We start from the raw sequence: 19,093 nt of genomic DNA on the forward strand, positions 1-19,093 counted from the left end.
TTTTTTTTTTGAGACAGAGGTTCGTTCTTGTTGCCCAAGCTGGAGTGCAATGATGCACAATCTCGGCTCACTGCAACCTCCACCTCCCAGGTTCAAGAAATTCTCCTGCCTCAGCCTCCCAAGTAGCTGGGATTACAGGTGCGCGCAACGAGACTTGGCTAAATTTTTTGTATCTCTAGCAGAAACAGGGTTTCACCATGTTAGCCAGTCTGGTCTTGAAGTCCTAACCTCAGGTGATCTACCTGCTGGGATTACAGATGTGAGCCACCATGCCCAGCCTTTTTGTGGGTTTAAAAAGACGAAGCCAGGGCTAGGTGCTTTGGCTCACGCCTGTAATCCCGCACTTTGCAAGGCTGAGGCAGGTGGATCACTTAAGATCAGAAGTTCAAGACCATCCTGACCAACATGGTGAAACCCTGACTCTACTAAAAATACAAAAATTAGCCAGGTTGGTGGTGCACGCCTGTGATCCCAGCATTTTGCAAGGCCGAGGCTGGTGGATCACTTGAGGTCAAGAGTTTGAGACCATCCTGGCCAACATGGTAAAAACCCTGGCTCTATTAAAAATACAAAAATTAGCCAGTTGTGGTAGCGCTTGCCTGTAATCCCAGCTACTTGGGAAACTGAGGCAGGAGAATTGCTTGAACCCAGGAGGCGGAGGCTGCAGTGAGCCAAGATTGCACCACTGCACTCCAGCCTGGGCAACAGACTGAGACTCTGTCTCAAAAAAAGACAAAGCTGATTTTCAAGCTGGTGGTCACTTACCAGCCTAGTGAATACCACTTAGGTCCATCATGTATGTGTGAGAGCTTTCCCTCTGAACTATCAGTGCCTGCTGTGCTCATTTTGTATGCATGAACATCTTTTTATATTCATTTTCTAAAGTCATTTGCTTTGAACCTGTTATGCTTATATTAATTTACTTACTGCTCAGGAATCACTGCCTCGGGGAACTGACCATTACTTTCTACCTTCACTGAATGGAAAAGCCAGTATTCTGTGTTTATCTGAAAATGATTTGGTAGTTTAGGTTTTCTTTGTTGTAGTTTCTTAGGTAACAAACGTAAAAGATTCCTGCAAACCTAACAGGCAGATCATATGACCCCATGACTGATGTTTACTCTTTTTTTAAAACTAAAACAGGCTGCACTTCTGTGAATCCCCAGCTGATATTTGCATGGGAGTAGGATGGGGGTCTAAGCTGAGACGAAGATAGACAGCTCTCCCAGCGTTTTTAGGCTGTCACACTTTCCAGCTGATCTTTTCCATTTGGAACGGGTTCCCATTGGGAATTGTGGTTTGGATTCAGTGGCAGGTGGTGATGGTGGTTTTTTCACATGGTGGTATCTTCTACCTAGGAGACCACTACAATTTCAACTCCCTGGTCTTGTGAATCATATTTCTTTTGAGCCTTTGGGTTTTATGACACAGATGAGGATTTAATTCCCAAACGCCATGCTTCTGTAACCACATGAAGAGAATGGCAGCCATTTTCCACACCTGCTGCACATCAGACCATCTCGGTTTCCTTCCCCACATCTGAACTTGGAAATCCCCTGCTGGGCTTCAGGCCTGAGCCCCATGTGTGAGCATCAATCAGGTCCGTGGGTTAGAGTTACCAGAAGGAGAGCTCTCTGCTTCCTCCCACTCCTTGAGCAACCTGGCATGGGGTCAGTCCTGCCTGCCCTTTCCCTCTCACCTCGTGGCTCTTTGTAGAGCTATTCACGAATCGGTTAAGAAGTTGGGAATCACTTCCATCAGAAAGGGGCTGTTGAAGTTAGTTCAGCTTTTGAAGATGGGGAGACTTCAGCTAGCCTTATTTCTCAACTGCAGGTCGAGTCCAGTGGGAGGCTTTTGAATGATACAGATGCCCTCCATGCACACACATACTTGCACACACCCATGTGCATACAAGTGTGGGCATCCACCCACACCTCATCCAGACTGAGTCAGTGGGGGCTGCCAGTCTACCCAAAAGGAGTCCCTTCTCATTTCTGTCAACCAGGGTCCTGCACAAAATCAAAATCTTCAGAAGAGTAAGACCCTGTTAAACCTTTTGAAAGCTCTCAAGGCCACCCTGGTTAGAGCCAAACACTGGATGGGGTCAGTTCTCACAGCAGCAGACCTGGGAGGGTGGTGCTCCCTCATGGAGCGTGCTCACTCCCTGTCATGCCTGGAGATCTCATCAGTGGAATCCCTGCTCTGTGGGCAGCTGATGTCACACCTCCACCTCAGTCTCTCATCCTGCCTTTGGAAGCCAGGGAGTGGCATCCTAAGCCTCAAGGCCTGCCACAGATACTTAAAGTATGTCCATGATTTCTTACTTACTTATAACCCAACTCACCAGGACTCACTTCCATTCACAGAGATATGCAACCCCTACTCAGTGCCCTGCCAAATGTGGGCATGTTTGACCCCAGCTTCAGAGTCCCTGGCACCCAGGCAGCCAGCACCAGCCACCAGCCTCCAACTCGGATTCAGGGAGCACCTTCAAGCCACTGGTTCCCTCAGCAGCCCCACTTCCCACTGCTGCCGACCCTCCCCAATCTCCAGCAGAACCTGCCCATGCCAGCTCAGAGATCTTCTGCGGAAACCAATGAGCTGAGGGAAGCCCTTCTGAAGATCTTCCCTGACTCGGAGCAAAGACTGAAAATTGACCAGATCTTGGTGGCCCACCCATACATGAAAGATCTAAACGCTCTCTCTGCCATGGTATTGGATTGAAGATTGTGCTGAGAAGCTTGTGCTCAGGGCTGGCTGATCAAACTCAAGCTCACACCTGTACCTGTTGGGAATGAACATAATGTGAAGAAACTTATTTCCCAGTGTAAACGCAGTTGTATAGAAAAAAAAGTTTTGTGTATAAATCTGGGTTTTCAAAACCAGCTTTTTTCTATATATAAATTATGCTGCTATTACAGATTTAACATTTTCTGTTAAAGGAAAGTCTACATTTTCTGCCTGTTCAGAACTGTTTAATAGCAGTTACTCTTGAGTGTATTTACCTTTTTATGTTTTTTAAACTATTTTCCTTAAAGCCGAAAATATTGACAAATGGATATGGTTAGCCTTTATAAATAAAAAAAAATTAAAAAAAAGAGTTGCTTTCTTAAGGAAAGCAAGACCTCTTAAAGTATATTTTCTTGAGATGAATATGTCCTGTCACTACCATGAAGTGTGCTCCCCCTTCCAGCCTCTTCTGCCCTCACCCCCAGAGCTAGAGTGGGTAGGAGTTGGTTTGTTCTGCAGGGTCTTTGGAGCATTGTGAAAGTGGACCTGCAGTGCCACTAGATGGCACTTGGTGCCTAGCTGTGGTGAATGACCAGAGCAAAGTTGGACTCACAGAATACCAAGGTTAGAAGACAATGTGGAGTCCATGGAGTCCCACCCTTCTTCCCCTTCCACCCTGCGCTAGAGGGGACGGCCCAGTGTGCTCGCCGTCCGGGCATGCCCACAGCCACAGCTGAGGCGTGGCCGAGCAAGCAGCAGTCTCCCCAGCCAGGGCTCAATACACTTACAGGCTAGTGCCTCCACACACCTGTAGCTCTGGAAGTCACATCTTAGCTTCTGAACACTAAAGGAAGTTGAATGGAGAGCCCTGTCAGTGTGGCCATCTTGTGTCCGCAACTGCAGGAGATGCCCCAATGTAGAGTTTGTACAGCTTTGCCAAAAAACGGTTTTCTATTCTCAAAAATGACCCAAGCCAATAAATAGCATTAGTAGCTTCTGTGGGGGGTCCCAGAGACCCTGTAATTCATTTTCCCTGTGTTTGTCTCTGGTGTCCTCAACAGCCTTCCCTGTGAGTCTTTCTCAGAATTGATATCTTAATATTGTCTGTTTTCAGTGTTACCCAAATGCAGTGTCAGTGAAGTTCTTTTCCTGGACAATCTTAACATCTTTACTCTTATTGTCTGAACTTTCAAAGGGCTTTGTATTTTACACCTGCGTCCCCAGGCTGCTCACAGTCGGCCTCCTGCCTGCCTGTGGATTGTGTCTCTCTCCTGGCCCCGAAGAGCGGAGGCTGAGGAATCAGTGCTGGTTTGTTCACGGTGAGGGGACTGGGCAGCATCCCGGAGTGCTCCCGCCTGGCCTGTTTATTGGTTTTGTTTGATCGCTGCATCCTTCGAGGAATGAATCCAGAGCCTTCCAGGAGGCCAGGCTTGTACTTCAGTCATCTTCCTCTCAGATGCCTCCATGACGCCTCCTGTTACGGAACTGGTTGTCTGTTGTTTGGGCCAGTGGCCAAGTCACCCAGCTATGGAAGCAGGGGTAAAAGATGAGGCCAGCCAGGGGGATGACTTCAGTCACAGCTCCCATGCCTCAGCTTTGCGCCTGTTTTCAAAGCACAGCTGAGGTGTGTGGGCTGGGGCTGTCTTGCAGCAACTCTGGCCTTCTTTCTCACGGTCCATTTCAGCAGGCTGGCTGACCCAACTGTTTCTCCTCTGCTTCAGAGAAGAAACTCAGGAGATGCCCTGACTGCCAGGCTGAGTCACCACCGTGCTGACTGGTGCTGGCTAGGCAGAGGGGGTCACCACTTCTCCCAGCTCTAGAAGCTACTTGACCCTTGACGTTTGGCTTCTGTAAGTCTGTGTTCTGACTATTGCTTTGGAGCGATCGGCCTGTCCCCTTTCCCTTTCTTGGCTATGGGAAGGAAGGATAAGAAAAGAGCTCGTTACTTCCCTTCATTAGTTACAATATGAGATGGAATTATTCCTTCCAAAACCCCTCAGGTTTAGTTAAATTTAATATTTAAAAACCCAAATTATCAAAACATTAAAAAACACTCATGACTGGTTCTCAGCCTCCTCCAGCACTAGCCTCAGTGTGGCTGCTGCGTAAGTGTCTGTAGCCTGTCTACCTCCTGCAGCGGTGCCATCCGCTGCTTCCCTGTCCACTGCTCAAGCTCTCCTGCTTCGGGGCATCCACAGAAAGTAGTTGGCAAGGCAGAGATGTTACCCTGATTCAACAGTCGGGATGTCTGATGCTCAGAGAGGTTTTCCTAGGGGCTGGGTGATTTCCGGGCCTACATTCTTCCCTAAGCTCCAGGCCGCTGTCTCGTCTGACTTTTCCTCAAGCAGTCTGAGCAGAAAAGTCACTTCTCCTGCAGTCAGGAGACAGAAGGTATCTGGGCCGTCCTGGACAGCAGGTTAGCATTGCTAGGCAGGCTCGGCTGTGTGGCTGGGACTCAGGCCTGGGTGGCTTTCGAAAGCAGTGAGGGGACAGCTGGCCTCATGCCCATGCAGGCTTGTTGTGATACAGTGAGATGTGAGGGAAGACTCAGATCTACACACAGAAACTCTCTTCTCCCCACCATCCCCTAGCGTTGCCACACATCTCACATGTTTTAGATTGAAACAGCCTGATTCCCGGAAGAATCCTCTCCATTCATTGCTAGTGCTTCCCCTTATCTCTCACTCTCCACTTCTCAGTTTGCAAACGTGTCTTTCGACCACCAAGTGAAAGTGGACTGAGAGCAGCCCCTGGGGACAGTCCGGTGCCTGCCTGCAAGGCTGCGCTATAGCTGTCTTGGTATATGTGGCAGCCCCAGCGCGTGCTTCTGTTGACCAGACTGTCCCTGCTTCTCACCACTTCTCTCACTCCCAGGCCTCTCTTACTCTTTTTGTCTTTTTGCCTAAAGTCCAGTCCTTAACACCCTGTTCTTCCTCAGCAGGTGGTTTGCAGACTTTGCCCCACCTGTGGGGCTCCTGGTGGAGAGGCCAGCTGGTGTTAAGAATGCAGGTTACCGGGCATGACGCGGCAAATGCTTACCCAGTAGTTATGGGGGAAGGCCCAGGAATCTGCAATTGAGCGTGTTCCCTGGGCAGTTCCTGTGCAGATGATCCCTGGACCACATGTTGAGAAACTGCACTCATCCTTAGGGCCACACTGTCCCTCTCCCCACTGTCCCCTCTCTGCAGTGACCTCTGGCCCTGCCCTTCAGAAGTGTACTTCCCACTCCACCGGGAAGCCCCATGGCATCCTCAGGCTCCCTAGAACCACAGCCTGCACAGGGACCCTCCCTCTTTCCACACCCACCCTCCATGAGGTTCCCTGCTCTGCCCTCGTGCTTTGCTGGCCCCTGCTCTCAGACACCCAGGGGCGGTGAGCCCTGACTGGCCAGCCCCTTGTAGCGCTGCCCTCTACCGTCCAGACACTGCAGTGCGGCCAGATTTACCTTCCAGAAACACACTTCTAGTCACCCCTACTGCAAAGTGATCTGCAATGGCTGTCTGACCAGAGCACCAAGTTCATAGCCCCTGAGCTTAATGTCCATGGCTGTCCACCTCCCAGCCATATTTGACTGTCCGCTTAGTCCCACCCAAACGCTCCCTGTGGCCACACGTTTCCCATGACCTGTAGGCTCTGCAGTTGGACTTCTCTCCACTAGAGATGCCCTTCTCCCAAATGACTTCCCTCCTGAAAGGCCCGGCCTGAGTCCTCCTCATCCCCTTGTCCAGTGCTTCTGCCGGAAGCAGCCCCATGGTGTTCTGTGATCGCACAGCACTTTGTGTCTTGCTTTGGGCACTCGCCGCTCTGGCTGGCGCCACCGCCGCTGATCGTGTACTGTGTCTTGCTGCCCTTTCTAGACTGTGAGCTCCTCGCGGGCAAGGACCGCCTGTGTTCTCTGTATTTCCCACGGCGCCTAGCACAGAGCCTTGCACTCGATAGGTGCTCAATAAATGTCTGCCTAAGTGAACTGGAGAACAGTGCCTTCTTGACTGCAGCATCTGGCAGCAGGACCAGTAAGAGGCCAGGAATCCACCACCCTGCAGTGTGGGAAAGTGGGCTGGTGCTCTGCTGGGGTCACTCCACTCCCTTCGTCCTCCTCTGCCAGCCTCCAGCACACGGCATCCTGGGCACACGGGTCCAGGGAGGGGCGCCTGGCGTGGGCTGCGTACCAGGTGCTCTCAGGCTTCCTGGCCAGGGCAGACACCCGGCCCAAGCTACCCCAGTCCGAGTCACTCCTGGGGAATTCCTTTGGTGGTGGGAATTGCGGGATGCCAGGCCCAGATCTCTCAGAAGCCATTTTCTGCCCTGGGGGAAGCCGGCCTGTGGCAGGAAAGAAGCGGAGACATGAGAGAGGTTCCTGGCAGCATAAGCTCCAGGCTCCTGTTGCCAGGAAAGCCCTTCCTCGGATGTCGCCACACCCCAGTATTCTAACACACTTCCCTTTTTGCTTAAGCTGGCCATTCCAGTTGGATTTACATCCCTTGAAATCAAGAGTCTTGAGTAACATGTGTTACTGTCTTTAGCAAGGATTTGCAGATGGAGTAGAAAAGGCCCCACAGATATGCGCAAATGGGGCTTCAGGAGCGTCCACCCCAGTCAGAAAATGCTGGGAGAGGCCAACCAGCATACTCCACCATTGGAGTTGAGTAACTTGAAACTCAGGCCTGGGGCCCCTCAACAGAGAACTCAGCCTGGTGCTCGAGCTGCACCCTGCCACTTTGGCTCTGCAACCTTCCACTGCCTCTTCAATCCCCTGACAGCAGTTCTTTTGCCCGGTTTCCTAATTGGGCAGTTGCCAGCACTGTTGATTTAGAGTTTGACTTTCTGTACACCTCAGAAGTGTAAATAAGCATTATTTTATTATGCCTATTTTACAGATGAGGAAACGTAGTTCCTTATCTCGAAGGAACTAAGGAAACTAAGTTTCCTCATCTGTAAAATTGGCTTAATAATGCTTTCTACTTCAAGCGTGACATGAGGAGTAAGCATGTAAATACCCGTGAGGTGCCTAGAACTGTGCCCAACCCAGAGCCCCACTCGATGGCTGCTATTGGGGCTCTGATCAGCAACCCTGCGAATGCTTACATACCTATTCACCACCCTTCCAGGTCATCCCACAGCCCCATCAGCTGGCTCTTAACTCCAGGTCCTGAATGCACTCCTTTGTTGCTATGGGCCAACGATGAGGGTGCTTAAGTTAGGGCCTAAATTTCTTGCAGTGCCTCAGTAGGGCCATGGGAAGTCCACCTGTGGTTTAGAGAGGGTATTATTCCTTGAACAAGGCATGCACCCAGGAGAGTCCCTTGGGTGCCATCAACAGAGAAAGCACCTGGAGGAAGTGGATGCAGCCACTGCCTGCCCGCAGGGTGCTAAGAAAGCTGAGCCCAGCAGCCAGCGCCACGCCCTCACCACCCATGTGCCCGGCAAGCTTCTGTCTCCTTTAATCCTGACCACACTCCTGACGTGCTGCTGTTATTATCTCCATTTTGCAGAGGAAGAAACTCAGGTACAGAGATGCTCAGGAACTTGCTTTCAAGCTAAGATGTCCAGGATTTAGGATTTGAATTCCAGTGGGCCGCCCCGCCTCCCTGAAAGGCACAGCTGCCCCAGAGGTGACTCGGCAGCCAGGATGGCGCCTAAGATCCCTCTGCCCTTCAGGGAAAAGAATTGAGGGCCCATGACAGACCTGGGTCAAGGCTGTCAGTCTTCAGGGCACGGGGAGGCTATGGAAGGAAGCGGCCTCCCCACTTCCTGCGTTGTGGGCCTGTGTCCAGCCCTGTTCCTGCGGGAGGTTGCCAAGAGCATATTTGTTAAAAGAAGTTGACCAGTTCTGCAGAAGTTCTGTCGGGAGTGAGCCCATGCATGCATCAGAGCCACCTTCCGCTTCATTTCGGGAAACACAGCTAAGTTGATGCTGATTGGAAACTGAACGTGGCCTTTTTCCAGGCTCAGGCTGTAATCCCTTCCACATCGAGGGTGCCAGGGCTGGGGGCATTCACTGGGGAAATGGGCTGGGCAGGCAGCGATTTGCCCAGAAACAGAGCAGAAGTACCCATAGCCAGTGCTGGAGCCAAAACCCCGGAGGCTTAGGCCTTCTTGAACCAGCCCCCTTCCACCCCCTCCTGCCTGGTGGCTTCAGCTCGCAGAGTCGCAGGACTCCAAACCACAGACTCCAGCCTTTGGGGCTTTCCTTCCTCAGCCCCAAGTCCCCAGGGAGCCCTGCTTGGCCCCACATCCCGAAACCCAGTCTAGGGTCAGGCCTGGGCAGGCCCTGTCCTCCCCTCCTCCCTGCTCCTAGCGAAAAGAGGAGGAGGAGGCCTCCCCCGAAAAGAATGCTCTTGTCTGCCCGCCTGTCTGGCTCCTGGATCAGTCTAAGGTTTCAGCCACCAAAACAGGCAGCAAGAAGGAGAGGGCCTCCTGCAGCCAGCCCCCAGCAGCTGCACACGCTGACTTGCTCACGCGACTTCCCCAAACCAGGGTGTCTCTCAATGCCAGCAGGCCCCTCTCCCCTTGCCAGCCCCTCAGGACCCCTGGCACCTCACGCCTCCACTCTGAGAAGGGCTGGGCACCCACACTTCTTGCCACTGTGTGGCTAAGAGACCTGAGGTCCAGCTGGTGAGGGGTGGGGCCCAAACCCCTCATCCTCTCTGGACGCTCCGCCTTCCCACCTCCTCCGGGGTTCCTCCATCCCTGATCTTAAGCAGCCACTGCATGCAGGGGACAGTGCCAGGGAAGGGAGAGAACAGCCAGAATGGCCCTTTTCCTGAAGGCCCCATGCCCAGCCAGCTTGTGGGGTGAGGGCATCGCCTGCTCCCGTACGACCTCTCTGTGACCTTGAGAAAGTTACACAGCCTCTCAAGGCCTCAGGCCCTCATCTGTAATGGGCTAGTGCCACTGCCCTCAGAACTGGTGGTCTGTGACCCCAGCTGTGCATTGGGATCCCCCAGGGCAGCGCTGCCCAGGCCACACCCCACACCTGGGAGATCAGAATCTGACATCCATGTTTTCTGGTAATCCCAGGTGATCTGGTGTGCCCTCACAGTTGAGAACCAACTCCCTACTAAAAAGTGGCTGCAACCAGGACTGAATCCTAAGAAATGGGCGTTGCTCCTGGGAGAGTCCTTCCCATCCTGAGTCCCACAGTGAGGAAGGTGCCTTTGCACCCAGGCCAGTGAATGTCCCCTAGAATACATGCTGCTCTAATCAGGGTCCCTCAGGGCCTCATCTGACCTTTGGTGGTTTTCAAATCCAAGGCCCTACAGAGGCAGGACAAAGAGTGGTGCATGGAGTCGGGGAGCCCAGGACCCATCCAGCTCCCTCCTGGTTCCTGAGTGCCAGCAATGCTGGCCTTGGCTTCCGGTGTTTCTCCCGACCTGGCCCAGCTGTGCATCCTCAATTCCTGCCAGAAGCCGGCTTAATTACATCTGGGGATAATTTCTGCAGGAGATGAGGGAGAGTGGCTGGTACTCATTGAGCTTACAAGCTTTCTTTCCATAAAGCAGCACCTTCATTCTCCCTACCCTCCACTCTCCACTAACCCTGGTCACTGTCCTGCAGGCACTAGGGGCCTGAGAGCCCAGCAGGGCCAGCCACACCGCTGAGCAGGGAAGGAGGAGACCACCAAGTGGAGAGCCCTGTGTCACAGTCACAGTGTGGACAGAGGCCCGGCTGGCTTGGGTTGCCCATGACCATCAGCTGTTGGACTCCCACATTTATTCTTTCCACTGCCTGTCCCGAAGATAAGGGTTTCTTTTCTCTGTGAGCCTTTTCTGGCTGGCTGACACTCCCAGGTTTACCCCTCAGCCCCAGCCCAGGAACTCTGGCTTTGAGGGCCAGCCAGAGCATCTCACACCCGTAGAGGTGGGGATGATGGAGCGGGACTGCCAGTCACCTGGTCTCTCCCTCCGAGTACTCTGGCTCTAAGAGGCACAAGCCATAGCTAGAGGAGGCTCTCGTCCACCATTTGGCCTCTGCAGAGGTGGAGTCCATCCCAGACCTTCGAGCACTCCAGCTTACCAGAATTACTATCCCCAGCCCAAACCACCCCTTTGGAATTTGGCATCCCGGTATCACAGAGACCACCAGGGAAATCTGTGTCAGGGGCCAGGGCTGAGGTCATTCCTAATCATGACTTAATAATGTATGTAACTTCTGCTCAAGAGAGCCCATCCTAACATGAAATGCCACACATGGGCCTGGACCCCATTCTTCTCCACAGCCTCTTCCCAGACTGAAGACCCAAGCTATGCCGCTTTGTTCTCAGGCGTCTTCCGCAGGGACCCCCAGTCCCAGCCACAGCTGCTCAGCATCTTCTTAGTTGAATCCATCTCTATAGCAGCCCAGCAGGGTAGGCAAGAATGGTTATCCCATGTCTCAGAGGAGGAAACTGAGGCACGGCCATTCTGTGATCAGCAGAGCAAAGACTTGAACGCAGGCCTCCACACTCTTGAGAGCAGCACTCTTACCCTCCACAGAATGGCTCAGGGATCCACAGCTGGCTGAACAGTCATTCATGCCTGGATGTCTACCACCCTCTGTTCATAGCCTCTGCATACTAGATGTCGGCTGGAATGGGCCACTGTGGAGGCTGACAGCCTCACAGGGCAGGGAAATCAGAGCCTGGAAGCGCAGATGGGATAGAAGGGAGCTAACCAGGCTAGGGAGGGCTGCTATGGATAGAGAGCGCTCGCACAGGGAAACAGCAAACGGAAAGGAAGCCTCCAAGAGGGAGCTTTAGAGGAATCATAAGTTTCTTGGGGTTGGAGAGGTCAGGGAAGAGGGTCTGGCCGTATCCTAAGGGATGTGTTCTGCTTCCTCTCCCCAGCGTGGGAGGCCAGTTGAGTGCACACTCCGCTCTGGAAAACCCTTCCCAAGCCTGTGTTTCTGCACTTTGGAGATGACTCTGGCTCCAGCCCTTACTGACTCTTAGAATAGGAGGGCAACCCAAGTTTTCATCTAACCTAGCTCTATTCTTGGGGTGTATTAATGGGGTGGCAGGGCTGAGATGGGGGCCTTTGATGCATGGAGGACTCACTGCTTAGCTGCTCCCAGTGTCTGTCCTGGGGGGCTCAGCCTGTCAGTAGCATGGGGAGGCCCAAGGGTCCTGGTACCAGATGATGGGGCTCAATCTTCCCAAGACCACTGAGAGTCTGTCTGCACCTCTGGGCTCCATGTGCACCCTCCTTGAAGGGCCAAGACCCAGGGAAAGTCAACCCTTCTGCCTAAGACTGTACAGTTCACAGCCTTCTCTAAAAGTGGGAAGATGCATCTGATTCCTCTGTAGGGAAAAAAATCAAGTTGGTTTTTTTGTTTGTTTGTTTTGTTTAATGGGGCAGAGTCATTCCTAATCATGACTTAATAATGTATGTAACTTCTGCTCAAGAGGATCCCTTAACTGCCTGGAGTCTCAGTGTCCCCATCTGGACACGTGGTCACCCTGGTTTGCAAGCGAATACCATTGTCCATTTATATCCAGCAATCCCTACATAACCAGGGTTGGGCTAGTTCTTTTTCCTCTAGTCAACTTTTTTTTTTTTTAGGTAAAAGTTTTGCTCTGTCATCCAGGCTGGAGTGCAGTGGCACGATCTTGGCTCCCTGCAATGTCTGCCTCCCAGGTTCAAGCAATTCTCCTGCCTCAGCCTCCTAAGTAGCTGGGATTACAGGTGCCTGCCACCACGCCTGTCTAATTTTTATAGTTTTTATTAGAGACAGGGTTTTGCCATGTTGGCCAGGCTGGTCTTGAACTCCTGACCTCAGGTGACCCCCTCCCCACCACCTGTGAGCCACCACCCTCAGCCACAACCTCAATGAGTTTTAAAAAGGCTTCACTCTGGGATACTATGCAGCCACAAAAAAGAATGAGATCAGGTCTTTTGCAGAAACACAGATGGAGATGGTAGCCATTATCCTTAGCAAACTAACACAGGAACAGAATACCAAATACCGCATGTTCTCACTTATAGGTAAGAGCTATTAATAAATGATGAGAACTCATGGACACAAAGAGGGAAACGACAGACACTGGGGCCTATTGGAGGGTGGAGGATGGGAGGAAGGAAAAGATTAGGAAAAATAACGAATACACAACAAACCTTCATGACACAAGTATGCCTGTATAACAAACCTGTACATGTATCCCTGAACTTAAAAGTTAAATTAAAAAAAAAAAAAAAGGCTGGCCAGACACAGTGGCTTACATCTGTAATTCCAACACTTTGGGAGGCCAAGGCGAGGCAGGCAGATTGCCTGAGGTCAGGAGTTTGAGAACAGCGTGCCCAAAATGATAAAAACCCATCTCTACTAAAAATAAAAAAAAAAAATTAGCCGGGTATGGTGGCGGGTGCCTGTAATCCCAGCTACTTAGGAGGCTGAGGCAAGAGAATTTGCTTGAACCTGGGAGGCGGAGGTTCAAATGAGCTGAGATTGTGCCCATTGCACTCCAGCCTGGGCAACACAGTGAGACTGTCTCAGAAAAAAAAAGTCTTCATTCATCTTCCTTCTGTACAGGACAGAACAGGACCCTTTTCATTGTATTTTGTTATTTTAAGTTATTTGTTTATCTTTAGAGACAGGGTCAAGCTACCTACACTGGTCTCCAATTCCTGACCTCAAGCAATCCTCCTGCTTCAGCCTCCTAAGGCAGTAGGATTACAAGCGTGAGCAGCTGGGCCAGCCAAGGACCTTTTTTACAGAGTGGGGAAAGAGAGGGACAGAGATGGGGGTGGGGGGCGTGGAGTGGAGAGTGTGGAAAGGCAGGGCCAGGGCTCCTGTTCATGGGGATACCTGATTTCCATGGCCAAGGAGAAACTGCCCACAGCCTTTGTCGTGTTCAGAATTGCCAAGCCTGAGAGCTGGGTGGGGCCCTGCCTCCCCTAGGGCTTTGACGTCCTGCCAAAGGGAACCTCCAGAGAGCAAATCTATAGAAAACCAGCCAGGCACAGCTTTCCAAGAAAAGGTAACTTTTTTTCTTTTCTTTAAAAGTTGTATGAAGCTGTCAGAATCATATGCCCAGTTGGTGGAGAAAAGTAGCAAAAAAGGCAGTTTCATGCTTGAAGCTGGAGCTCTGGAGGAATCACAGTCCAGCTGGCTTGTGCTTGGGGCGTCTCCTCAGCGCCCTGCTCCCGGCCCTCTTGGGAAGTATGCTCCTCGCTGGCCCATCCTACTCTTGGTAATTACAACCATCTGTCCAGAGTGGAAATTCACACTTCCCGGCCCAGGCGCCGCTGCTCTCTGGAGGGTTGTGGTAGGGCAGCAAGAGCGGAAGTCCCTCCCCATGTCACCCACAGCCATCTCCTCTCAGTCAAGCACAGCCCAGTTCTGGTCCCAGCTCTGCTGTGGACTCCCTTGTGCTTGCCCCTTCCCTTCTCTGGGTGTCAGTGTCCTAGTGCGAGAACATACGTGAGAGTCCCCACCCTGCTGCTGGGTGGGGCGGCTGTGAGGAGGACTAGGAGAGCACTGTGAGATTGGAGAGAGGCTCCAGCATCAGCTCCAGGCCCCCTCTTCCAGGAAGTCGCCTGTGGAGCTCCCACCTGAGTACATCAGCCTCTGGCAGTTTGTACTGTCCCTCCATGCAGCTGTCGTTTTTTGGGCAGCTTCTGTGTTCAGTCAGGCACAGGAAGCACATGGCGGTGAGCAGCCCGGCATGACTTCAGCCCTTGTGCAGCTGTTGCTTCAGTCACTCATCTGGCCGGCATCTCCAATTACTCCCACTAGGTTGGGGTACATGGGCAGTAAGCAGGGTCTCCTCCTTGCACTTTTATATGTTTCCATCAAGAAACTTTTACTTGCAAGAACAGACACCTCCCAACCTGGCTGCAGCCAGAAGCAAATGTATCAGGAGTGCTAACAACGTCTGCAGAAGCCAGGCCTGGCACCACTGCCATCACTGCTATCCAGACACCCTCTCCATGTCTCCTGGGCCAGAGTCTAAGCCCAGTTGTCATTCTGGCTCAGTCAGGTATGGCTCTGCACATTGTGGATGAGCCCTGCCCTCATAAGCCTAGATGCCCATATCAGGATGAGAGCTGGGGGCTGACCTCTGAAGACTCTTAGAGCTCCAACCTGCCCTGATTCTTGGAATCACCTCTTCCTCTCCAGAGCAGAGGAGGTCAACGGCAGGAAGAGCAAGCCAAGGCTGCCTTCAAAAACAACATGGCATACGTATCTACCCTATGACTCAGAAATTCCATTCCTAGTTATTTACCTAAGAGCATGAAGCCATATGTCCACACACACACATACACACACACACACATACACACACACACGACTTGCACAAGAATGTTAATAGCAGCCTTCTTGTTCCTAATAGCCAAGCTGGACACAACCCAAGTGTGCAACAGGTAAGTGAATGCGTCATGTAATTGTGGAACACCCATACGATGGAATACTACTCAACAGCTATGCTGACTAGTATATACAGTACATGCAGACTGCACAGGCAGGTGCAGGAGGTGGATGAATCTCCCAAGCATTATGTTGAGTTTAAGAAGCCAGGCACAAAGAGTACAGACTGGATGACTCATTTTATATAAAATTCAAGGACAGGCAAAACTATATGGGAACAGTAGTCAGACAGTGGTGGGGAGGGGAGACACGTGAAGGGACTTTCTGGGATGGTGGAAATGTCCTGTATTTTGTTTTGCATGGTAGTTATATGGGATATACAATTGTCAAAACATCGAATGATTAGGGTCTGTGCATTTTAATGTATGTAAATAATGCTTTAATTTCTTAAAATGATTGCCACTAGAAAAGAAGCCAGAGCTGGCCAGGCGTGGTGGCTCATGCCTGTAATCCCAGCACCTTGGGAGGCCAAGGCAGGCGAATCACAAGGTCAGGAGTGCGAGACCAGCCTGGCCAACATGGTGAACCCCGTCTCTACTAAAAATACAAAAATTAGCTAGGCATGGTGGTGGGCATCTGTAATCCCAGCCACTCGGGAGGCTGAGACAGGAGAATTGCTTGAAACCGGGAGGTAGAGGCTGTGGTGAGCAAAGATCATGCCACTGCACTCCAGCTCAGGCAACAGTGCGAGACTCCATCTCCAAAAAAAAAAAAAAAAAGAACCCAGAGCCCTCAGAGCAATGCCCAGGGCTGTGTCCTGCGTGTCCAGCCAGGGCCCACCCCAGGCTCTGAAGAGCTTGTCTATCTTGGTAGAAGCCAGCAGTTTCCAGGTCAGGAACATAAGACTCCTACTTGATCATTTTCACAGGAACATCATCAAACAAGGAGACCAAGGGAGTGAGGTGGAGACCTAGGAGGACAGAAGGAGCTCTTCAAGGATATCAGCTGCCTCCTTGAAGAAGGGCTCATTTATTCTGTGAACATTTATTGAGCATGCATTATAAGCCAGACATTGTAATGGGCACTGGAGATACAGCAGTGACCAAAAGACATGGTCCCTGGCCTCAGGGAGCTCAATGGGAGAGACAGACATAGAGTAACTGATCACCCCAACCGGCACCTCCCTCCTGGGGCGAGGACTGAGGAGGATAGGCACAGGGTGCTCCGAGATCACAGGCCTGGAGTCCTCACCTCATTGGGTATGGGAAGGTCTCCTGGAGCCCTGAGTTCTGAAAGATAAGACATCAGCCAGGCCAAGAGTGGGAGGGAGAGCATCCTGCCCCACAAAAGTCAGAGCCAAGAGAGGTTAACACAGGAGCCATCAACCCACCAAAGAGGGACAAGCCAGCAACTAAGTGTGAAGAGGAGAGTGTGAGTCCCTGTGGTGGAGGGGAAGGGAATGCGCAGGTGCACTGAGCCTGTGGCCATCGAGGGAGGAGGGGAGTTGGTTGTTGCCCTGAAGGATTGCAGGCCTGGGGGTGCCCCCTCTTCTCCATTTTTCAAGAAAACCAAGAAATCTGAAGTTGTTAACATGTCAACTCAAATCAATTTTTAAATCTTGACACAAATTTTTTGATTACTTCTATAGATTCAAAGCAATCCCAATCAAAATTCCAGCAGGCTTCTGTGGGTGAAAATTTGCAAACTGATTGTAAAATGTATGTAGAAAGAGCAAAGGAATATCCAAAAAGAATTTTGAAACCAACAAGTTAGAGAACTCACACTATCTGATTTTCAGATTTATTATAAAGCTACAGTAATCAGGATGTTATGGGCTTGTTTTTATAGAGATGGAGTCTCATTATGTTGCTCAGACTAATCTTGAGCTCCTGGCCTCAAGCAATCCTCTAGCCTTGACCTCCCAAAGTGCTGGGATTATAGGTGAGAGCCACTGCACCCAGCCTAGGACATTATGTTACTGGCAAAAGGATGGACACAAAGAGCAGTGGAATAGAAGGCAGTGTCCAGAAATGGGCTCACACAAATATGATTGATTAGTTCTTTTAAAACACTGTGGGCCAGGCACAGTGGCTCACACCTGTAATCCCAGCACTTTCGGAGGCCAAAGTGGGAAAATCCCTTGAGGCCAGAGTTCGAGACCAGCCTGGCCAACTTGGTGAAACCCTGTCTCTACTAAAAAATATAAAATAATTAGCCCAACACAGTGACTCACGCCTGTATTCCCAGGAAGGGAATGAGGCACGAGAGGCTGAGGCATGAGAATTGCGTGAGCCTGGGAGGTGGAGGCTGCAGTGAGCCAAGATTGTGCCAGCCTGGGCAACAGAGAGAGACTGTCTCAAAAAACATAAACAAAGAAACCCCACTGTTTTGACAATTCAATGGAGAACGGATATTCTTTTTAGCAAATAATGTGTCCACATGGTAGGCAGACTCACTCTTAGATGGCTCCTAGGGTCCCTTGCCTTTTGGTGTTGACACCTTAGTGGAAGCCCTCCCCTTGAGTATGGATAGAACCTGTGTTTTGAGTCTAATCAATAGAACTTGGTAACAGGACGTCATATTCATGATTATGTTACATTATATAAGACTGGATCTTGCTAGCTGACTGCTCCAGACTAGCTGACTGCCCCACAAAAGTGGGGTGATTAAGTAAGCAGTTGTGTTTACTGGCTTGATTAAGTAAGCAGTTGTGTTTGGGAAGCAGTAAGCAGTTGTGTTTGGGAAGCCCATGTGACAGGGACTTGTAGAGGACCTCCAGGAGCTGAGAGTGACCAGCAGGGAGCGGGGGCCCTCAGTCCTCCAGCTGCAAGGAAATGAATTCCACCAATGATCTGAACAAGCTTGGAACAGTTTTTCCCCAGTCAAGCCTCCAGATGAGAACACAGCCCAGTGACTGATTGCAGCCTGGGGAGATTCTAAGAAGAGGATGCAGCCAAACTGCGCAGAGACTCCTGGCTCCACAAAAGCTGTGATAAAATAAACGTGTGTTGCTTTAAGCTGCTAAGTTTGTGGTCATTATGCAGCACAGAAAACTAATATAATCCATAAACCAAAAAATGAACCTCCACCCATATTCATATCATATACAAAAATTAAATAGAAATGGATCATGGCCAGGTGCAGTGGCTCACACCTGTAATTCCAGCACTTTGGGAGGCCAAAGTGGCAGATTACATGAGGCCAGGAGTTTAAGACCAGCCTGAACAACATGGAGAAACTCCATCTCTACTAAAAATACAAAAATTAGCTGGGCATGGTGGTGCAGCCACCCAGCTGTCTGTAATCCCAGCTACTCAGCAGACACAGACATGAGAATCACTTGAACCAGGAAGGTGGAGGTTGCCATGAGCCAAGATCCACTCCAACCTAGGTGACTAAGCAAAACTCTATCTCAAAAACAAAGCAAAACAAAACAAAAAGGGATCATGTCTAAATGTAAAACTTAAAAACTTACAGAAAAAAATGAAAACACTGAGCATGGGTCAATATATTTGGACAGGCTGTAACCAAGATAGGAACCCTGATGAGAGTGAGTGATGCTGGGAGAGCCTGGTTGAGGCTCATCAGGACTTGGGGTCCACAGTGCTTGAGGTGGTTTGGGGGCCCATCAGGACTTGGGATCCACAGTGCCTATAGTGGTTTGGGGGCCCATCAGGCCTTGGGGTCCACAGTGCCTATAGTGGTTTGGGGGCACATCAGGACTTGGGGACCACAGTGCCTATAGTGGTTTGGGGGTCCATCACAACTTGGGGTCCACAGTGTCTAAGGTGGTTTGGGGTCACATAAGGACTTGGGGTCCACAGTGTCTGAGGTGGTTTGGGGGCCCATCAGGACTTGGGGTCCACAGTGCCTATAGTGGTTTGGGGGTCCATCACAACTTGGGGTCCACAATGTCTGAGGTGGTTTGGGCACCTTTCAGGATTGGGGTCCCCAGTGCCTGAGGTGGTTTGGGGGTCCATCAGGACTTGGGGTCCATAGTGTCTATGGTGGTTTTGGGACCCATCAGGACTTGGGGTCCACAGTTTCTGTGGTGGTTTGGGGGGTCCATCAGGAGCTG

General features: G+C 51.1%; 1 protein-coding gene across 1 annotated transcript in view; it reads left to right on the forward strand.

Moving 5' to 3' along the window:
* Positions 1–3,138, forward strand: part of N4BP1 (NEDD4 binding protein 1) — a 72,774-nt gene extending 69,636 nt beyond the window's left edge. The window contains exon 7 of the mRNA XM_017530171.1: positions 2,367–3,138. Coding sequence (XP_017385660.1) covers positions 2,367–2,724 — 358 coding nt within the window. The 3' untranslated portion in view covers positions 2,725–3,138. The remainder of the gene's footprint in view (positions 1–2,366) is intronic.
* The last annotated feature ends 15,955 nt before the right edge of the window (positions 3,139–19,093 follow it).

This window comes from Cebus imitator, unplaced genomic scaffold (genome assembly GCF_001604975.1).
Source record: "Cebus imitator isolate Cc_AM_T3 unplaced genomic scaffold, Cebus_imitator-1.0 Scaffold63, whole genome shotgun sequence".
Classification (NCBI taxonomy): Eukaryota; Metazoa; Chordata; class Mammalia; order Primates; family Cebidae; genus Cebus; species Cebus imitator.